The sequence below is a fragment of the Sciurus vulgaris genome (assembly GCF_902686455.1).
Source record: "Sciurus vulgaris genome assembly, chromosome: 19".
In the NCBI taxonomy this organism is placed as follows: domain Eukaryota; kingdom Metazoa; phylum Chordata; class Mammalia; order Rodentia; family Sciuridae; genus Sciurus; species Sciurus vulgaris.
Genome location: NC_136480.1, coordinates 13904897 through 13924045, shown reverse-complemented (window position 1 = coordinate 13924045; position 19149 = coordinate 13904897). Strand labels below are relative to the sequence as shown.

General features: G+C 48.0%; 1 protein-coding gene across 4 annotated transcripts in view; it reads left to right on the top strand.

Annotated features, from left to right (window-relative positions):
* ITPR1 (inositol 1,4,5-trisphosphate receptor type 1) overlaps window positions 1-19149 on the top strand; it is a 314683-nt gene that overhangs the window by 126949 nt on the left and 168585 nt on the right. For 3 of the 4 annotated variants that reach the window (XM_079122176.1, XM_079122174.1, XM_079122177.1), the window contains exons 7-13: window positions 1828-1986; window positions 3846-3944; window positions 5025-5108; window positions 6222-6368; window positions 9068-9163; window positions 10469-10513; window positions 14473-14627. In XM_079122176.1, coding sequence (XP_078978302.1) covers window positions 1828-1986; window positions 3846-3944; window positions 5025-5108; window positions 6222-6368; window positions 9068-9163; window positions 10469-10513; window positions 14473-14627 — 785 coding nt within the window. The remainder of the gene's footprint in view (window positions 1-1827; window positions 1987-3845; window positions 3945-5024; window positions 5109-6221; window positions 6369-9067; window positions 9164-10468; window positions 10514-14472; window positions 14628-19149) is intronic. The other variant, XM_079122175.1, reaches the window with a different exon arrangement.

Sequence of the window (19149 nt, the reverse complement as noted above, 5' to 3'; positions counted from 1 at the left end):
GAAGCATTTACATTTTGATGCACTTTACATTAATGAAAGATATTTGATGGTTCCTAAATCTTACAGGTCGCAAGCTTTACTTGGCTTATCTATGCTTTTCAGTTTGTCGTGGGGGTAAAACACAACCCAGGAAATGGCTTCTGCAGGTCTTGCCTAGAAAGTCCAACTCAGTGGATCCCAGTCTTGCAGAAGAGAGTATGAGGAGGCGCAGTGCCTAGGGACCTTCTCCATCTGTCCAGTGAGCAGACCATTTTGACCCAGGCACAAAGGATAGTAGTTACCAGTTTTTGAATACCTAGCACATTACGTTTTCTTCATTATTTCCCTTTTCTAAAGATTTTGCTTAGCCTGAACCTTCCTAGTTACAAAGCAATTCCTTCCCATTCTTATTGCTAAGAGTGCTAATCAGGAGGATGAGAAAAGTAGTTAAAAATAATACCCAAACTTAAAAGCAACCTGTCATGGTTAAATGGGGTATTGAGATGAGGCTTTCCGGAAGAGTGAAAGTAGCTCCCAAAACGTGGTTGGAGATGAAATCCTGTTGGTTCCACTCCTTGTCAAGTTCCAGCTGATGAGAGTGGACACAAGGGGCCAACATCGGCTGTCTCGCTGCGCCATGCCTGTGTCCTGCGACTCTCGGCACAGGACTCCTGGTTTGGTTAGACTGGAGAATGTGGCTTGAACCGAGAATGAGAGAGGCATTGGGCCAAGCGCACAAACTCCTCAGTGCATTTCAGTCCAGGTTCTGGGACTTACTCTAAGATTTGGGGCAAGAAATCTTGCTATGTCTCAGCTTTCACACCAGCAAAATGGAAACGGTAATGGTATCTGCTTCCTCAGGTGGTTGACAGGAACCTGTCAGAGAGTGAGCCTGAGACTTAGTGCCTAATCATTTTTATTACTGCCCCCAAGCCTGCCTCTGGGAGCCACCTCTGGTGCTGCTGGCTTGTCCTCTGCGTGGAGGATCAGAGGCCACTCACCCGAGCAGTGAGGATTTGACAGGACCTCGCCTTCCTGTGTTTATCTCGGCCAGAGGGTGTCTGGGGCTCAGACAGGTTTCTCAGCCACCCTTGCCAACCTTGTTAGAATATCTGGGGACCTCTGGAGAGCGCTCTAGCAGTGGTTTCTGTGAGCAGGCCAACAGGGGTCTTGGGGTTGGCACTGGAATTCCAGGCAGGTCCTGCCATTTCTTTAGGGACCAGGCAGTCCTTCCCGAGCCCCTCCATTGTTTCTCTTGACTCACGACCTGGGAAGCCTTGGTCAGCTCTTCCTGGTCTAGACCAGCTTCCAGGCGAGCTGTTTCCCACCAAGTCTCCCGTCTTTCCATCCCCTTCATTAGCCGTCACCCAAGACTCAAGTGCCGGAGCCTTCAAGGTAGAAATCCAAGCTACCATGTTCTTCCATGTGAAGTGACAGTTCCCTAGTTTAAATAAAACTGCTGCCTGTGCTCACGACTGTCCTGCTCAGCTCCGCCTTGGTGTCGGGGCGTGCTCAGACTACAGTTCATTAGTCCCTTGCACAGGGTAAGGCTGCTCCCCTCTGCAGCTGGCAGGTGACAGTAGTCGGCCTGAGCCGTATCCATATGGTCCAAGGCTATGCTGAGAAAGGAAAATAATGCTTTTCTTCTTCTATTTTGCCCTCTATTCTGCTCCTGCTCCTTCCTTTCTCATTATCCCCAGCCTTAGGCACTTTGTGAGTCTTCTGCTTCACAGGCAGCTCAGCGGTTGGACGAACGTCTGATAGGTATTTTCTGTGTCCGAGAGAGAAACGGTAGGACATGAGGAGACGGGCCGACATTCCTGGTTTTTCTCCTGTTGGGTTTTTTAGCTCCTGCATTTGAAAAGTAACAAATACCTCACCGTGAACAAGAGGCTCCCGGCCCTGCTGGAGAAGAACGCCATGAGGGTGACGCTGGACGAAGCTGGAAACGAAGGGTCCTGGTTTTACATCCAGCCGTTCTACAAGCTGCGGTCCATCGGAGACAGCGTAAGTAGCGCGCCTCCCCGGCCCGGCCCGGAAGCCGAGCCGCCCGCCATGCCTGCGTGCGAGACCCAACCAGGGGAAGGCTAAGGTTGGATCCAGAGAAGGGAATCACTATGGAAACCAGTGTTTGGGAAACAAGGACGTGTGGAGAGAATGTGACCTAAATACGGTCGTTATGTTTTCCCACCCTGGCCTCTGGAACTCCTCGGAACAGTGCGTTACCTCAGTCGTTTTGCCATGAACACAGCCATCCCATGCTGACGTCTGGGGAGGGTCCTGTCATTGCGGATCCCTCAGCGGGATGGAAATGTCTGTTTTGGAAACAGACCTAGGAAAGGAGGGAGCATGGAAAAGAAATGGCGTCAGGGAAGGAGAGTGGACTTGAGGTTTCCGTGTGGGTTGGCTGCCAGGTGCTTCGACTCCTTTGGTTGGTCCTCAGCTGGCCCCTGTCCTGAGGCTTTGCAGAATAGAAAGCCACAGGAATTCTTTTTCAGGGCTGCTTAGAACAGTCCCAATATTTGTTAGCTCAATTAGTGAGTCATTATGTGGGCACAGACTTAACAGTGAGTATGTTTGAAAGCTATCAGCTGTGTTCTTGACCTTGTTAAGTTTCTAAAATAGTCGCGTTTTTGCTAAAAAGAAATTTGTGCCTTAAACAGCATGAAGTATTCTCAAAATACTCAACTAGCCTTAATCTAAAACTAGGTTTCAACATTTTTTTAATAGTGCCATTTCAGCGTATAAGCTCTAAGCAGTTTAAGTGTGTGTGTGTGTGTGTGTGTGTGTGTGTGTGTGTGTGTGTGTGTTATATAAGATGGAACAAACCATCTCCTCACAGTTGGTGTACAATGGATATTAAACTGAGAAGAGGAGAGAAAAAATAATCTAGGTTTCACCAGGAGTCATGGATTTATTGAATGATTGTTTATTCTTCTGGAGTTAGAGAAAATTTAGTAATACATGCCCCCCAAAAGTATCAAACCAAAAATAGATGGGCTTTAAGTCTAAGGAAATCATCTCCTCCGCTCCTTTTTCTTCCACCCCCATAATAAAAAACAAATGTGCCTTGTTCTGAATTTCATTTTCAGAAAATCCTGTGCTTTCCTATCCTTTAATCCGTTTAGGGGTGACTTAGTTGAGAAGATGACTTGAGTAGTTATACTTTTAGATCAGTTCTTCTCATACAGCAGGTAATAACCTATTCCTAAGGATCAATTTAGTGGCTTGTAACAATTACTTTACAAAGTAGGGTAGAACAGAAAATACTGGAGTGTGTTACACATGGAGGTAAATATTGTTTCAGGGATAACTTTTGCTACACACACACGCACACACACACACACACACGAGTGTGTTGCTGTATATATGAATGAGTCATAATAGGAAATCTGTTTCTTCATGTCTTTTGCAGTCACCAATATGAAGGTCATTGCTTTAGAAACACATAACCATAGCTTTTTTGTTTTCAAAGAAAAACACTTAACTCAGTATCCCACCTTTCCTAAAATTTAATTCAGCACTTATTTACATACATAACTTAAGTGAATAGAAGGGTGATATGAGGTTTTTCTTACTGCCATGGGCTGACTTGGAAGATATTACTGTTTAATTATTGACAGTCATGTACCAAAATTTAGCCTTAACCTCTGGGGGTGGGACCCTGCCCACTGCAGAGACGTCACAACCTCTTGTGGCAGCTCTGACTCCAGGTCTCAGGCTCTTCACTTGACCCCTCCTGCCCCACCCCCCTCCTGCATAGGGTCAGGCTTTAAAGCTGCTTCTCTGGCCACTCCCAGAACTGCCCAGCCTCAGTCTTCAGTGCTGATCTGTCTGATGAAAAGCTGTTGTTCCTTCCTTTCCAGGTGGTCATAGGTGACAAAGTTGTCCTGAACCCCGTCAATGCTGGCCAGCCCCTGCATGCCAGCAGCCATCAACTGGTGGATAACCCAGGCTGCAATGAGGTAAGGAACACGGAGCCACGGCTGGTGGGCAGCAGCAGGCCTTCCCGGGACCAGAGCTTGTGCATGCTGAAAGTGACTTCAGCAGTCACTTGAAGCACTGTGCCCGTACTGCAGGTGAAGAGCCTGAGACCTGGAGTCAGAGCTGCCACAAGAGGTTGTGACTTCTCTGCAGTAGGCAGGGTCCCACCCCCAGCCCTCAGACTTGCTTCAGAGAAGCATCGTGTGCTCATTGGCTCAGCCCAAGAGGGCTGCTTTTGCCAATTTTTTCCTCCTGACCACAGGGACATCTTTTCTAATTGCTTCTCTCAAGAGGGGATGCCGCCTTCTAGTTCCTAAGAAGGGTCGTTATGATCATCTTGCCTTTGCAGTATATCTGCTTAGCCTCTAAATCGACCATTATAGGACACAGGACGGTTACTAGTTGGTGACATGAGTACTTGTTTAATGGCTAAGGACCCAGACTCTAGGGTGGGACAGATAGGGATTCAAACCTCAAGTCTGTCATTCCCTGGCTCTGGCATTGCATATTAGTCACCTCATCTCGCTCTGCTTAGGTTTCTTCATCTCTGAAATGGGTGTGGTTGTTGTCCCTGTTCTTTAGGCTGTTGCTGAGCATTAAATGACACAGTGTTAGTACTCAGCTGAGTGCCTGGTGTATATATAGTGCACAAATAATGGCACTTGCGGGTACTGCTCCTCATTAACATTTTCATCTATATACACGATTTATTTCTTGCCTTTGTAGCTCATTCTTTTATCAGTCCTTGTTTTCATTTGGCCTTTACTTTTTTTGGCTACAGAACAAAAGACTTGGAAGAAAAGGGAAATATCATTCCCGAAGGGGTAGGGAAGCTTTGCTTCCTTTGGTCATATCTAGAACATGCATAGGGAGGGGTGCGGAGGAGCCATTCATGATGAAGGACTTCTCACTGGCCAGTTGACTCTGCCGGTGCTGGGTTCTCAGTGTGGTTAGGTCTTTGGGGGTTTGGGGCTGAGGCCCATCCTTGATCCTGGAACGTCAGGGCTGCGTGACACAGTTGTGGTGAGGCATGTGTGGACACTTAACTGATGTGTTTCCAGGTCAATTCCGTCAACTGCAACACAAGCTGGAAAATAGTCCTTTTCATGAAATGGAGCGATAACAAAGATGATATTTTAAAGGGGGTAAGTTTTCCCTGAGCCAAGGAGAAAGGCCAGACCCCTCTTTGGGCCAGACAGCGTGACTGACTACGACACAGGATGCTTCCTATGTCCTCACAAGGACGTTTTCAGCAGGGTACCCAGAGGTCATGATTCAATGAAGTGAAATGTTCTTACTTAAAAAAATAAGTAAAGGGGGTAAGTTTGCTGCTTTGTGGGTGTGGCAGCTTTTCATACTTGGTTTTCCTTGGGGTAGCAGTGTTGTTTTCTTTTTAAACTCATTTTTCCTTAATTATTTTTTTTCCCTTTATTAGTGCATGGTAGTTATACATAGTATTTGAGTCCATTTTGACAAAAATCACACGTGCATGGAATTTGATTTGCTTCATTTCAGTCTCCAGTGGCCACCCTTTCCCTCCTCTCCACCCTCCCCTATTCACCTTCCTCTACCCTACTGGTCGTCCTTTCACCTGTTCATGTCTGTATTTTTTTAATTTTCATTTTTTAGTTGTAGCCGGACACAATACCTTTATTTTTTTTAACATGGTGCTGTGGATCAAACCCAGTGCCTCATGCGTGCTAGACAAGCGCTCTACCATTGAGCCACATCATAGTCTCTCGTTATGTATTTTTGATTGGCGCTTTATAGGTATATATAAAGGCTGAACTCACTGGTATATTTATGAATGCACAAAGCATCATTTTGTTGAATTCATTCTACATTTCCTTCCCTTCCCATCCCTCCTCCTTTCTCCATCTCCTCCTTCCACTCCACTGATCTTCCCTGTATCTTCATGATTTCCAACCCCCACCCCAAGTTGGCCCTTCATTTTGCTCTAGCTTCCACACATGAGAGAAAACACTGGACCCTTGGTGTTCCGAGTCTGGCTTACTTCACTTGGCATGGTGTTCTCCAGTTCCATCCACTTAGCAGCAGAGGCCATGATTTCATTCTTCCTCTGGCTGAGTCAGACTCCATTGTGTATACACACCACATTTTCTGGGTCCATGCACCTGCGGTTGGGCTCCCGGGCTGCTTCCTTCACTCAGCAATCGTGGATTGTGCTGCTGTAAACCTTGACGCGGGTGCACCCCTGAAGTATGCTGATTCTCACTCCTTCTCGTGTGGACTTTTAGGGGGACGTGGTGAGGCTGTTCCATGCCGAACAAGAGAAGTTTCTCACCTGTGACGAGCACAGGAAGAAGCAGCATGTCTTTCTGAGGACCACCGGCCGGCAGTCGGCCACATCTGCCACCAGTTCCAAAGCCCTGTGGGAAGTGGAGGTAAGGAGTGGGCTGGGAAAACGGGAAGAAAGGACATGGGGGCTTAGAGGACTTAACCATGTGGCTATAAGTCACCCCTAGGTCCTTAAACCCATCTCATTCCAAGTCAGATTGGGGTGGTCTAGCAAGAGACGTGCACCTTTACTTACCTGTAAGATGCTCTGTGTCCTTCCGTGGAAAGTGTAGCCACCTTGGAAGCCGACTCAGACAAACTGGAAATATTCTTTATCTGGGCCGTAGAATCATCACTTGTATTTTTTTTTTCTTTCCCTTGCTCATTTATTTTGCCACCACGTGCTTTAGCCAAATGTCCACCTGACATGATAGGTGACTCCTGCATTGGCAAAGGAGCAGATAAGCACCCAGGTACCTGGAGAGCACAGCGGGCTGGTCAGGGTGATAAGAGGCTCATTCCCTGGGTTCTGGAGGTTTCCATATCAGAGGAGGAGTCTCATGCCTGCTAGAGAAGAACTCTACCACTGAGCCACGTCCCCAGCCCCAGCAGATAATGTTTTTGAAGTTCGTCCATATTCACCTGTATCCATGCTTCATTCCTTTTTCTTGCCAAATATCATTTGATGTGTGAGGATGTACCACCTTTTATCCTTTTATCATTTGACTGCATTTGGATCATTGTCACTTTGGGGCTGTTGTGAAGGACGCTATGAACGTTCCTATACAAGTTTTTGTGTGTGCATGTTCCCAAGCCTTTGAGAAGCGGAGTCACGGGTGACATATGTAACTGCATGTTGGAGGAGCCGCAAAGGGTCTTCGCCATCTTACGTTCCCACCAGTAGTGTATCACACTTGCAGTTTTTCCACGTGGCCTTCATCTCAGAAGGATATTTTTGTTGGGTGTAAAATTCTGGCTAGATAGTTTTTTTCTTTCTGTGCTTCCAAGATTTTGATCCATTGCCTTTGAGCTTTTCTGTTGTTTTTGATGTGAACTCGGTGATTTTAAAAATCTTCATTCCTAATATGTAGTCTCTTTCCCTTTCTTTTCTCTTCAGTTGCTTTATAGATTTTTTTTACTTTTTATTACTGGTTTGTATGAGTATGATTATGATGTGACTTGGGGTCTCTGTGCATGTGTGTTTATCTTGCCGAAGTTCCTTAATTTTCTGGAATCCGTGGGTATGTAACAGAATGGGCAAACTTGGAGTCATTATTTCTCAAATATTTTTCCTGCCTGCCCCCAGACATAAATTGTATCATTTGATATTATCTGATTGAATTTATGGATCATATTTTCCTGATTGTTTGACTGTCTAGTACTTTATGATTCTGGGTTGAATGTAGTAACACTATTTTATTGAGTGCCTGGAATCTGTTGTTCCTTTAAAGAGTCTAGAGGGTTTTATTTGACAGACAGTTAAGTTACTGTGGATCAGTATGGTGTTTTGGAGGATTATTTTCATGCTATATTAGGTCAGAAGAGTGCGGCCTTTATCCTGGGACTGGATTAACCCTAGGATTAAAGGGGACCCTTTTGATGTCTTAATCATTGCCCACAGTGGTCCATAGGATCTCTTTGCCTTGACTTTCAGAATCAGGGTACCTCCGATGGCTGTGAGCTCTGGGACTTTGGAACTCCATTTCGGTATCATTCTGACATTTTGCTGGGTATTAAACCCAGTGGCCAGCACCTGCCAGGCAAGGGCTCTACCCCTGAGCCACACCCGCTGCTCCCCTTCTCTTTTTTTATTTGGTCCCATGGGCTCTTGCCTTGTAAACACACGGTTTGATGCTCAGCCCACAACTCAAAGGAGGCCCCTGTGCACATGTCTGGGGCTCATTCTCTGTAGCTCCATATTCTTCAGCGCTCTGCCCCACAAATCCAGCTGCCTCAGTTTCCCTAAACTGCAGTTCATCTCCTCAACTCCACGCACCCAGGGCCCTCAGCTTGGATTCTCCAGTGAGAAACCCAGAGACATCCCCGAGCTTGCCCTATCTGTGCCCCTGTTCTCAGAGACCACACTCTGGGCCACCTGTTGCCCAACAGAGTTGTTTTGTACATTTCTTCCCAGATTTGGGGGCGTGGGATGTAGCTTAGTGGTAGCGCACTTGCCTAGCATGCGCGATATCCTAGGCTCGATCCCCAGGACTCGGGGGGAGTTCTGAGATATCTTACCCAGTTTTCCACTTCTTTGTGGAGGTTTGAACTACTTTGCGGGGTGTCTGATGGTCACAGCACCAGCTCTCAGTGCTGATTGCTGTATTGTGGCTGGGAACCGAAGTGACATGCATTTTCTTAATCAGTTGGCCCAGACAGAGACTGGTGTTTCAGAGCCCAGTGACTGGTGTTCTGGCACAGGAGGGTATGTGGATTGCTTTGACAGATCCCCATGAAAATCCTTTTTATCAGCTGTGTGTTCAGTGGCTGAGTTTCAGAATCTTTTCTTTCCTGATCCTGGAGGTAAAGACACTGCAATCCAGCGAAGCTTTTACCTCAATCATGGCTTGTTAACTGGGAGGCTCCACGCCTTCTCTGGAAGAGCATTATCTTAATACTTCCATGTGTTTGAATTTGAGTGTTACATGAGACTCTTGCGGTAGGTTTGTTGGAAGTTACTGATTTTTTTTTTTTTTTTCAGCTTGAAAATCTCGCTCCTGAACTCCAACTTGCCATGTCTCAGATCTGTGCCATCTTGGTGTGGGTTGGCCTCTCTCCAACTCATGGATCGTTCTTACCCTTGCAGGTCGTCCAACATGACCCGTGTCGAGGCGGAGCCGGGTATTGGAACAGCCTCTTCCGGTTCAAGCACCTGGCCACAGGGCACTACCTAGCAGCAGAGGTAAGTGGCAGCCTTGGGTTTTGCCCTTTGATGCTGATGCACCAGGTTGACTTTTCCGACTCACTTCTAGCCACTGGTAGGTGGAGGCCCAGGGTGCTGCTCAGTCAGCTTGCTTTTCTGCATCCTTCTGCCTCATTTCCCTAGAAGGAAAGACCCCCAACTGACTTACACATTTAAGAACTTGGCCGATTTTCACCAAGATGTGGGGAGAAAGTAAGTTAGAGGATAAGGCTCTTCTATGTTTATACAGTGATCTTTGTATTTTGCCCTTGGATATTTCCTTCCTCACATCCAATTGGTCAACCCCACTTCCGTTGTGAGACTCAGCCATAGTGGAAAAGTGGAATAAAATAAAAAGCATTAAAATGCATCAAGAAATAGACAGTTTTAGGAAAAAAATCTGATTATTCAGAGTGGAACAGATGTGCTTATCTTTCACTTGTAGGAACGTCAGAAATCAGAGGAATTAACTTTCTACATCTATGAAGGGCCTCTGATGAAAGGACAGGAGGAATTCACTTTTAACTTTTATATTAAATTAAGGAGCTGTCCCACTGTGTGACAGATGTTGAGTTTTACTTTGGTCTGCTGGAACATGTATGATGCAGATTCGTATCAGATTCTAATTGTACTTAAGTGACCCCTCCTGTCACCTGGTCCATGAAGCAGGACTGTCCAGAGATCTCCAGGGGGGTAGGGTATGTGGGTGTCAGTACTGTGTGCGCGGCTGACCCTAGGGATGGGGACTCTGAAGCTGTAACTCCCTGGGATGCCAAACACTGGAATGAACCCATAGTTTCACGATATTTAAGAACCAAAAATGAAGAAGGCTTAAGTTGAAATTTATAATGGAGCCTCAGGGAGTTACAGACCCAGCTAAATCCATCGTGATACACTTCGATTACCTGGTTCGCTGAAGATTAATGGTGTTTGCTTTATGTGTTATTGAGGTGAATGTAGCATTTCCTTGAGGCCTAATTTTTCCTTTTAACTAACAAATAATGAGACTGTCAATGACCGTGTATTGATCTTTTATTTACGGCAGGCTTCTCCCTGTTGCTTTGCTAGTGACTTGATGGTGTTTTCCATGTCTATACTCGAGAGCATCTCCTGGTGGCTGGTGGATCGTCCATGTGTGTTGCACCTGTGTGGCATGTGGCGGTGGTGTGGCATGCTGGTTTTGTGGATAGAGGGGGGGCACAGCTGCCCAGCTGTTCCAGGTGTGGAAGTTTCCGGCAGATGGGTCCCAGTCCTTGTGAACGCTGGAATGGATGTTTTAATATCCTCATGATTCTTTTTCATCAGGTAGACCCTGACTTTGAGGAAGAATGCCTGGAGTTTCAGCCCTCAGTAAGTATGGGAAAGAGCCTTCTTGTCATCGTCCGGTAGGGTGAGGCCAAGTGATCTTAAGAAACCACCACGGTGGCCATGGAGTGCTGGGAAGGGGAAGTGGGTCTCATTCTGTGCTTCTGTTGAAGGAAGTCAGGTCCTCGTGTGTCCTGACTCACCCAGGGCATTGCTGGGCTGTGCTCAGTTCAGAGTCCCACCTCTAGGCTGCAGAAGCTCGTGCTCCCAGGCTGGACACGGCCATGGCCCCTGTGAAGGTGGCCTGTTGTGAGCAGTTGTCTCACTGCTGTGGACCTTGATCTGTGACTCCATTTTTTTTTTTGGGGGGTGCTGGGGATTGAACCCAGGGCCTTGTGCTTGCAAGGCAAGCACTCTACCAACTGAGCTATCTCCCCAGCCCTGTGACTCCCATTTTTTAAGAAATAAGGTGAAAGGAGTCATGGAAGTAGCCCCTGAGGCCTGGTGGGCATCATTTCTGACGGACAGTTGTCTGACCCCCTGTCCTGCTTTCTCCATGGTCAGAAGTAGGCTTCACGGTATAATGCGATTTACAGGATGATTTGGAATGTCAACATGAAATGGGTGTTTTTTCTGAAGACCATGATCTGCCGGGTCATGCTGATACGTAGGCCCATGGGGTCCAAGGCGTCCATGGTCATGGCTGATGAAGGCAGCAGCCGTGTTTTGTGATATAAGACCGTTCTCTTGTGGAGAGCTTGCTTCTGGTTTAGGATTGGGAAACAAAATGAAAAACTACCAGTTCCTGCTCCTTTGGCAGGTTGTGCGTGTGGTGATCTCAGTGGTAGAGGCAGAAGGCGACTTCAAGGGTATTTCTTTTCCTAGCAAAATTTAGAAAAATTGGAAGGACTTTGAAAGAGCTCATTAATGAGGGGAGTTGGGGTGAAATAGGAATCATAAATTCTGCACTGACGGCTTCCCTCCTGGTCATGGTCGGGTGGAAGATTGTCTCTGAAGGAAACTTGGGAGCTGTCTCTGAGGGCTTCCGGCTGTGAGTGCAGGCTCTTGCTGGGGACTTCTGGTCTCTTTCCCGCTGCCTGGTGGAGCCCCAGCGTTCTGCCTTGATTCTTTTCGTCGTGGTCCCCTTCACGTTGGAGGCATTTGGAAAGCTCACCGTGCACAGTCGCTCTGGCTTGGAGAGCGCTGGCCTAGTCCAGCTTTCTGCCACCGTGTAAGGAACCCATCCTAAAACCCCGTGGGCTGTGTGGCCACTCGGGCACTGTGGGACTGCTTGGATTGACAGGGCTTTCTTTTTCTTGTTCTGGCACCTTCTGTATTTCAAGAGAAGAGACTGTCTCTGTGGACTTGGATCCAGTGACCTAGTGCTGCCATCAGGTCACACAGAGCATCACCTCTGGGCTCAGCAAGCCTCGGCTTCCTTCCGTGAGAGCCGCTCTCTCAGGGAACCTCATGCTGGCTGAGGGGAGAAGGGCTGCCCTCCTGGGCGCTCAGTGTGCAAGGAAAGACCGGTGTTTCTAATGTAGGAGGAAGTGCCTAGGATCACAAGCAGGGCGGAGGAGAGTAAGACAGACCTGGGTTTACCTACCAGACCCACCACTTAGGAGCGGCGCCACCTTGAACAAGTTACTTTCCCTCTCTGAGCCTCAATTCCTTAATGCTTACAATGCAGCAAGTGGCATTTTTTATTTTTCTTTTTGCAGTGCTGGGGATTGAACCCAGGGCCTTATGCTTGTGAGGCAAGCACTCTACCTGCTGAGCTATCTCCCCAGCCCCACAAGTGGCATTTTTAAAGTCATCTGAGATTATTAGCATAGTCCTGTCACATCCACCAGGTCGTCTGGGCTGCACAGCTAAGGCATCGGAGGGCTTAGGACTGGTCTCAAGATGTTCATCCAGCAGAGGAGGAAGCTGCTGTTTTGAGTTGCCCCGACTCCTCATGCATTTCTGAGCTCAGCAGTCTCTCTGGGTCTCCTGCTTCTCTGAGCCAGGGAGGCGGGACGAGCCAGCAGCTGAGTGCAGATCTGGACTGCGTTGCTAGCTAGTCTGGTGCGGCCCAGGCTGCGGTCCTATGTGCAGGAGCCTGGAGAGGGCTTCCCTGCTCCCCTCAGGCCAGTGCCACACCCCTGCGGGCAAGGCGTTCGTTTGGGGAGGGTCCTGCCCCCTGCGCGCTCTTGGCTTGGAAACTTAGAGGGAAAAGCTGGGTGGCGTAGTCGGGAGAGGAAGCACCTCTTCCTCCGCTGCTGCTCTTGTCCCTGAGGTTGGCATCTGCTGCCGCTGGTGTTGGCTCCAAGCGTCACTCGGCTTTCTTAGGCCCATTCTGAGATGAGTGACACCCTCAGGTCACTTGCTTGCTCCTGGGGGAGGCTGGTGCTGCTCTGTCCTTCGCACACGCACCTCTCTCCCCACTAGGTGGCAGGCGCCGACTGCACCGCAGCCTGAGCTGCCTGGTCCTCACGTTTCCACACAACTGACGCCTTGCCAGGCAGGTATCCTGGGGAGCTCCTGCCGGTCCCCAAAGTGCCACCAGCAGCCTGTAGCCAAACCCCGTGTCTCACACTGTAATCGGGTCCGGCTTGATTTTGAAGGTGGCGTGTGGAGCGCTTGACAGGTGATGGTAGTTAGGACAGAACAGGAGTCCCTGGTCCTTTCTCCGGAACTGAGGGTGCGGAGGCGGTCGGCCCCACTCCAGCTGCGACTGCAGCACAGAAAGAATAGCGTCGCTTGGGTTCGTTTAGGAAGTGGAACAGTCTGCTGCGTCCTCAGCAGAGGACGGTGCATGAGTGAGGAAAGGAACCGAGGTTCAGGTATTAAAAGAACTTCTGTTTGTTTTTGAACGGGGTCTGGCTAGGTTGCCCAACCTGACCTCCAACTTCTGGGCACAAGCGATCCTCCTCCCTCGGCTTCCGAAGTAGCTGGGACCTCAGGGGCACATCTCCATGCCTGGCTACCTGGCCAGAAGAACTCTGGTCCTCACGGACAGAGTCGGGGCTGCTGAATGGAAGGAGCAGGCTGCTGCCTGGGCTCCAGTCTCGGGCCCAGGGTGTCCAGTTCTCCCACAGCCTCTCCTCTGCCTAATATTGGACGGGGTTTTCTCGATTCTCTTGTCTTTCTGGTCCCCTTCCTCCAACGGGAAAGGAGACGGCACTTCGGCCTGAGAGAAGCAAACTCTGGATGAAGGGAAAGTGGTTCGCCCGGTGACGCAGGTGGATGTTGTCACCTTGTGGGGATGTCAGGCGTCATCACAGTCCCGTGCGCCGTCCCTGTGCTGAGCGAGCTGCAAAGCTCCCAGAGCAGGGCCCGTGCTGAGCGCACGCTTTCCCTCTCCTGAGGCACGTGGACCCCGGTTTCCCGGGGAAGCCTTCATCATTGCTCATCAGCCTTCCCTGTTAGGGACCTTCTTCCACCTCGGCCACTTCTCAGTGTACCCAGAAAGGCCCTTCCCCCGCACAGCCACCAGCAGTCCCAGAAGTCCTCCCGATTAATTGCAGATAATTCTTTTTCAGGGCTAGTGACTTCATGTAGTTGTCGTTAAGCCACACTGGGATCGCGGCTCATGAACCCTTGGATTCCAGCTTTGTTGTGTTTGCTCTCCTGGGAAGTAGCTGCTCTGTGTAGTTGGGAGACAGCTGTCACTGTAGATCCACAGCTGTGAAGAACTAACTCCTCAGAGTGCGTCCCTGTCCCCCAGCTGCTGTAGGGGGACAGCTCTCTGAGGGTCTTTCCCTTCCGTGACTCTTTGCACAGAGGTGATTGGTCTCCCACTTGGCATAAATGTCTTTTTTGCACCGTGACGAGGTAGAGAGCCAATGTTCTCGGCTCAGGTGGCCGATGATCACCTTTTAGGACTGCTCTGAACCGGGTCCTCCTGCCAGCCGCCGCCGCCGTCCACTGTTGTCTCTCCTGCTCCCGTGGACCCAGGAGTGGCCGTGGTGAGTGAGGGCTTTGGCCTGCGCAAGTCTTGACCAGGTGATTTTGACCCACAGGTGGACCCCGATCAGGACGCCTCTCGAAGCAGGTTGCGGAACGCCCAGGAGAAGATGGTCTACTCCCTGGTCTCCGTGCCTGAAGGCAACGACATCTCCTCCATTTTTGAACTTGACCCCACCACACTCCGTGGAGGTGACAGTCTTGTCCCAAGGTATGATTTAAAAATCGCTTATCCCAAGAGTACCAGGACTGGTCAAGGCAACCTGACTGCTTTAGTCAGCTTTTCTGCTGTGACTGAATGATCTGACCAGAACAGTTATAGAGGAGGAAAGGTTTATTTGAGGGCTCAGGTTTCAGAGGTCTTAGTCCATAGAAGGCTGGCTTTATTCTTCAGGGCTCCAGGTGAGGCTGAACATCATGGTGGAAGAGCGTGGCAGAGGGAAGCAGCTGACATCATCAGGAAGCAGAGAGAGAGAGAGACTACACTCTCCTGATACAAAACATGTACCCCAAAGCCACGCCCCATTCCCACCTCCTCCAGCCACACCTACCACTTCAGTTAATCCCATCAGGGGTCAATTCACTGATTGGGTTAATCCTCTCTCATCCCAATCATTTCTTCTCTGAACCTTCCTGCATTGTCTCCCATGTGAGCTTTTGGGGGACACCTCACCTCCACACCATAACACTGGTCATGTTTCTTGGAATCCAAATCTGTTATGACCTTTTCTTTAAGCCTTTCTAAAGGATTTGTGGGAGCATTTGGACTGGCCGCCCACCATGGCATCCGATTTTCTAATGGTCAGCCATGGTAAATTCTCGACGGTTGGCTAAGTTTCCATCTGTAGGCAGATGAGCCAGCCCCTTAAGCCTAAGCAGCTCATTTTTGCCCTGTGTTCCTTTCTCCCTCCTTCCCCAAACCTGGGCCACCTCCTGGTCAATTGGATAAAAACTTGAAATTTTTAGAAAACGAACTACTAAAATTCAATGTGTGTGCCGTAAGTTTTATTCAAAGTAGTGAGAAGGTAGATCAGCATTCTTTGATTCTTTCGTTCAGTTTAACTCTTGGCTTCGTTGCCTAGGAATGCATTTTTTGTTATGTATCTTATTGATGGGTTTTAGCTATGCATAATATCAGGTCTCGTTGTGACATATTCATACTTGTACATAAGTTATTCCATTTTCTTCCTGAATGCTCCCCCTTTCTTCTCCCCACCCTTCCCCCTTCTTCTCATCTGCTGGTCTCCCTCCTAGTTATTTGTTTTTAATTGGTGCATTGTAATTACACATGAAGTGGGATTCATTATGATACAGTCATACATGCACATGGCATAGTTTGGTGAGAATGTATTTTAAATAACTGGACTATAGATGACAAAAGCTTATTCTTTTTTTTTTTTTTTTTTTTGTGGTGCTGGGGATTGAACCCAGAGCCTTGTGCATGTGAGACAAGCACTCTACCAACTGAGCTATATCCCCAGCCCCACAAAAGCTTATTCTGTTTTTTTTTTTTTTTTTTAATTGTAGATGGACACAGTACCTTTATTTCATTTATTTTTATGCGGTGCTGAGGATCAAACCCAGGGCCTCATGTGTGCTAGGCAAGCGCTCCACCACTGAGCCTCAACCCCGGCCCCCACAAAAGCTTATTCTTCAGGCGAGCATCAGTGTTATTACTGATAGCTGACAGTTATTGAGCACCAGCTGTGTGCCAGGCACAATGCTGAGTAGGTACTTATATCATTTATCACTGCAAGAAGTTCTGCCCGATAGGCATTATCATCCACGCTTCATAAAGACTCTGAACTCAGGGCTGAAGCAACTTGTCCAGAGTCGGAGAGTCTCAGCAGAACCCAGAACCTGGCGTGTCTGTGGCAGGGTCGTTGCTGCAGCCCCTGCAAGTCTGGTGGGTGGAACGTCCTGGTGTGGTGGATCCCTCGTCAGGCTCTCTGAGAAGCACCTGGTGTCCTTACTCAGGGATACGCTGCAGCTCTCCCGCCCCATGAACCTAGCAGCCCCACCTTGGATGGCGTCGGGTTTCGGGGAGCCTGTCTTGTGCTTGATGCTATTGCTGTAGCCCTCGTGGAGAGGTCAAGCCAAGAAGGCCTGCCTTGGCCATTCAGCCATGCTTCACGGTTCTTCGGCCACACTGGGCTGTTAACCCCTTGGATCTGAGGAGGCCAGGGGTCTTCTCCCAGGAAATCCCTGGCGTGCGCACAGCTCTGCATTCCCCAGTTCAGTTGCCTTAAAAAAAAAGACCCTTGCCACGAGATAACGCACGTTGCATGTCATTCACGTACATCAAGCGCTCCGTTCAATATTTAGTAGAGGAGTGGAGCTGGGCAGCCATTGCTGATGTCCGTTTTGGAGAATTTTCATCAACGCCCACAGGAAGCAGCGCACCCAGAAGTGCCCTCTCTCCCACCCCCAGCCCCATCCCCAGCCACCCAGAGTTCTAGCTCTGTCTCTCTTGATGGGCCCGTTCTGGCCCTATAAACGGAATCGCCCGTCCTGTGGTCTTTCGGGCGTGGCTTCTTTCACTTAGCATTGCTTTCAACATTCTTCCACGTTATAACGAATATCAGCACTTCATTTTATCACTAAATAACGTTTATTGTGTAGATGAGACTGCATTTTATTTATCTGCTTATTAGCATCTGCATTGTCTGCACCTGTGATGAATGTGCTCCTGTCAACATTTCTGTGCTGACATTTTTGTGGACCTGCGTTTTGGTCCTTGTGAGTCTATACCTAGGGAGTGGAGCTGCTGCCTCACGAGGTAGCTGGTGTTTGACCTCGTGAGGAGCTACTGGGTCCTTCTTGAAGTTCATGTCTTATTTTACATTCCTACGGGCATACGTGAGGTTCCAGCTCCGTGTTCCCTCCAACGCTCAGCGTTACCTTTTTATATCTGAGCCCTCCTAATTAGTGTGTCGTAGCCCATGGTGGGTTTGATTTGCATTTCTCTGGTGATTGATGATATCTATCATCTTTTCATGTGTTTGGCCACTGGTCTATCTTTGAAGAAATATGTGTTCAGATCCTCTGCTGTTTTTGGATATTTCACAACTGAGTCCTTTGTCTTTGTTATCGAGTTATAAACATTTTTCATTCTAGGTGCAAACACCTCATAGGATAAACAATGCACAAATATTTTTTCCCATTTTTTCTCTTCATGTTCTTGATGAGCGAGAGTTATGAATTTTGTGGAAGTTCAATTTATCTTCTTTGTGCTCAGCTCGTGGTTTTGTTTTTAATCCAAGCTCTCAAAATTTATGGGAGCGTTTTCTTCTAACAGTTTCACAGTTTTCATTCTTTGCACTTAAGTCTTTGATTCATTTTGAGATCTTTTAAAGTGTCTTAGATGTAGGGCATATTGCTTTTTAAAAGCTTCCTTTCACCAGGCGCACGCCGATAATCGCAGCAGTTCAGGAGGCTGAGGCAGGAGGATCTGAAGTTCAAAGCCAACCTCAGCAACTTAGTGAGACCCTAAGCAACTCAGCAAGACCCTGTCTCTAATAAAATATAAAAAGGGGCTGGGGATGTGGCCTGGTAGTTAAGTGTTCAATTCCAGGTACCAAAAAAAAAAAAAAGCTTTTCTTTTCTCATTGGTGGTCCTCTTGTTACATCTGGATGGGTACCAGTCTGGAGAGCCCACCTACATTTCAGTTTAAGTGATTTTCTACATGTATCTTCAGTTCTGCAAGTTCTTTAAAGAATTTTTCTTAGGCTCTCAGAAGACAGAGGATAAACATTTTTATTTTATGCTAAATGTGGAAGTTTGTGGGGGTAGAGAAGAACAGGAGGGTGTGATTGGAATTTGCACATTGTTCCATGGGAACCTTCTTCACGGGTTCCCTTGGCCCAGGCAGTGGGGAACTGGTTGGCCTTGTTCCCCCCGGGACTGGAAATCCCCAGACAAGGAGCGCTCAACTGTCTGGGTCAGCTGACTGAGCAGCCTTGGCTGATTGGAGTCCCAGCCTCTATTCCCTTCATTCATTTCTGTCTGTTGGCCGACTTTCTTTGAGGGCAGGTGTCCTTAGGCTGATCCTAGACTCAGAAGCCAAGGAAGGCTCGTGTTTAGCCCTGAGGGTGGCAGGGGAGTGTCTGGCTCGGTCTACTGGCCTATTCACCTACGGTCTTGGACTAGATCTTTGCTTTTTAAATCTTTTTCTTCATTCTTGCCCTTGGCCTCCTATTTCAGGGTCAGAAGCGAACAGGCTTCTTATTCATAGATTCCAAGGAAGACGTTAGGAGTAACACATTCATTTCTCTCCATCTTAAAGTTGTGCTAAATTTTGCTTGAGGTTCTGAAAGGCTCAGGTTAGATGTATGAATGTGTGTGGGCTCTTACCAGCAAGAGCATTTAGGTGATAGTCACAGGTAAAAAGAACCGCCAAAGTGAGAGGGTTAGTGGTCAACCCTGAATATACTAAGCAAGATAATAGAATTACAGTATGCATAAATTAGACGCGTTAATGACTCTTAAGAGAATATCAGCTTGGGCTTTTTTTGTCCTGGTTCTCTTTCGTGGTTTTTGAGTTAAGGCCTGGGAATGGGATTCTATAGGAATTGAGAGAATGCCCTTTGTGTCTTAAATGAAATTTGATCTAGAACTCTATAGAATGCTAAAAGTTAGCTTAGCTTTTTTTTTTTTTTTTTTTTTTTTTTTTGCCATAGAAAATAAAGAAAATGAATCCAAGTCACTCAGAACAAAAAAATGCAAATCTCTT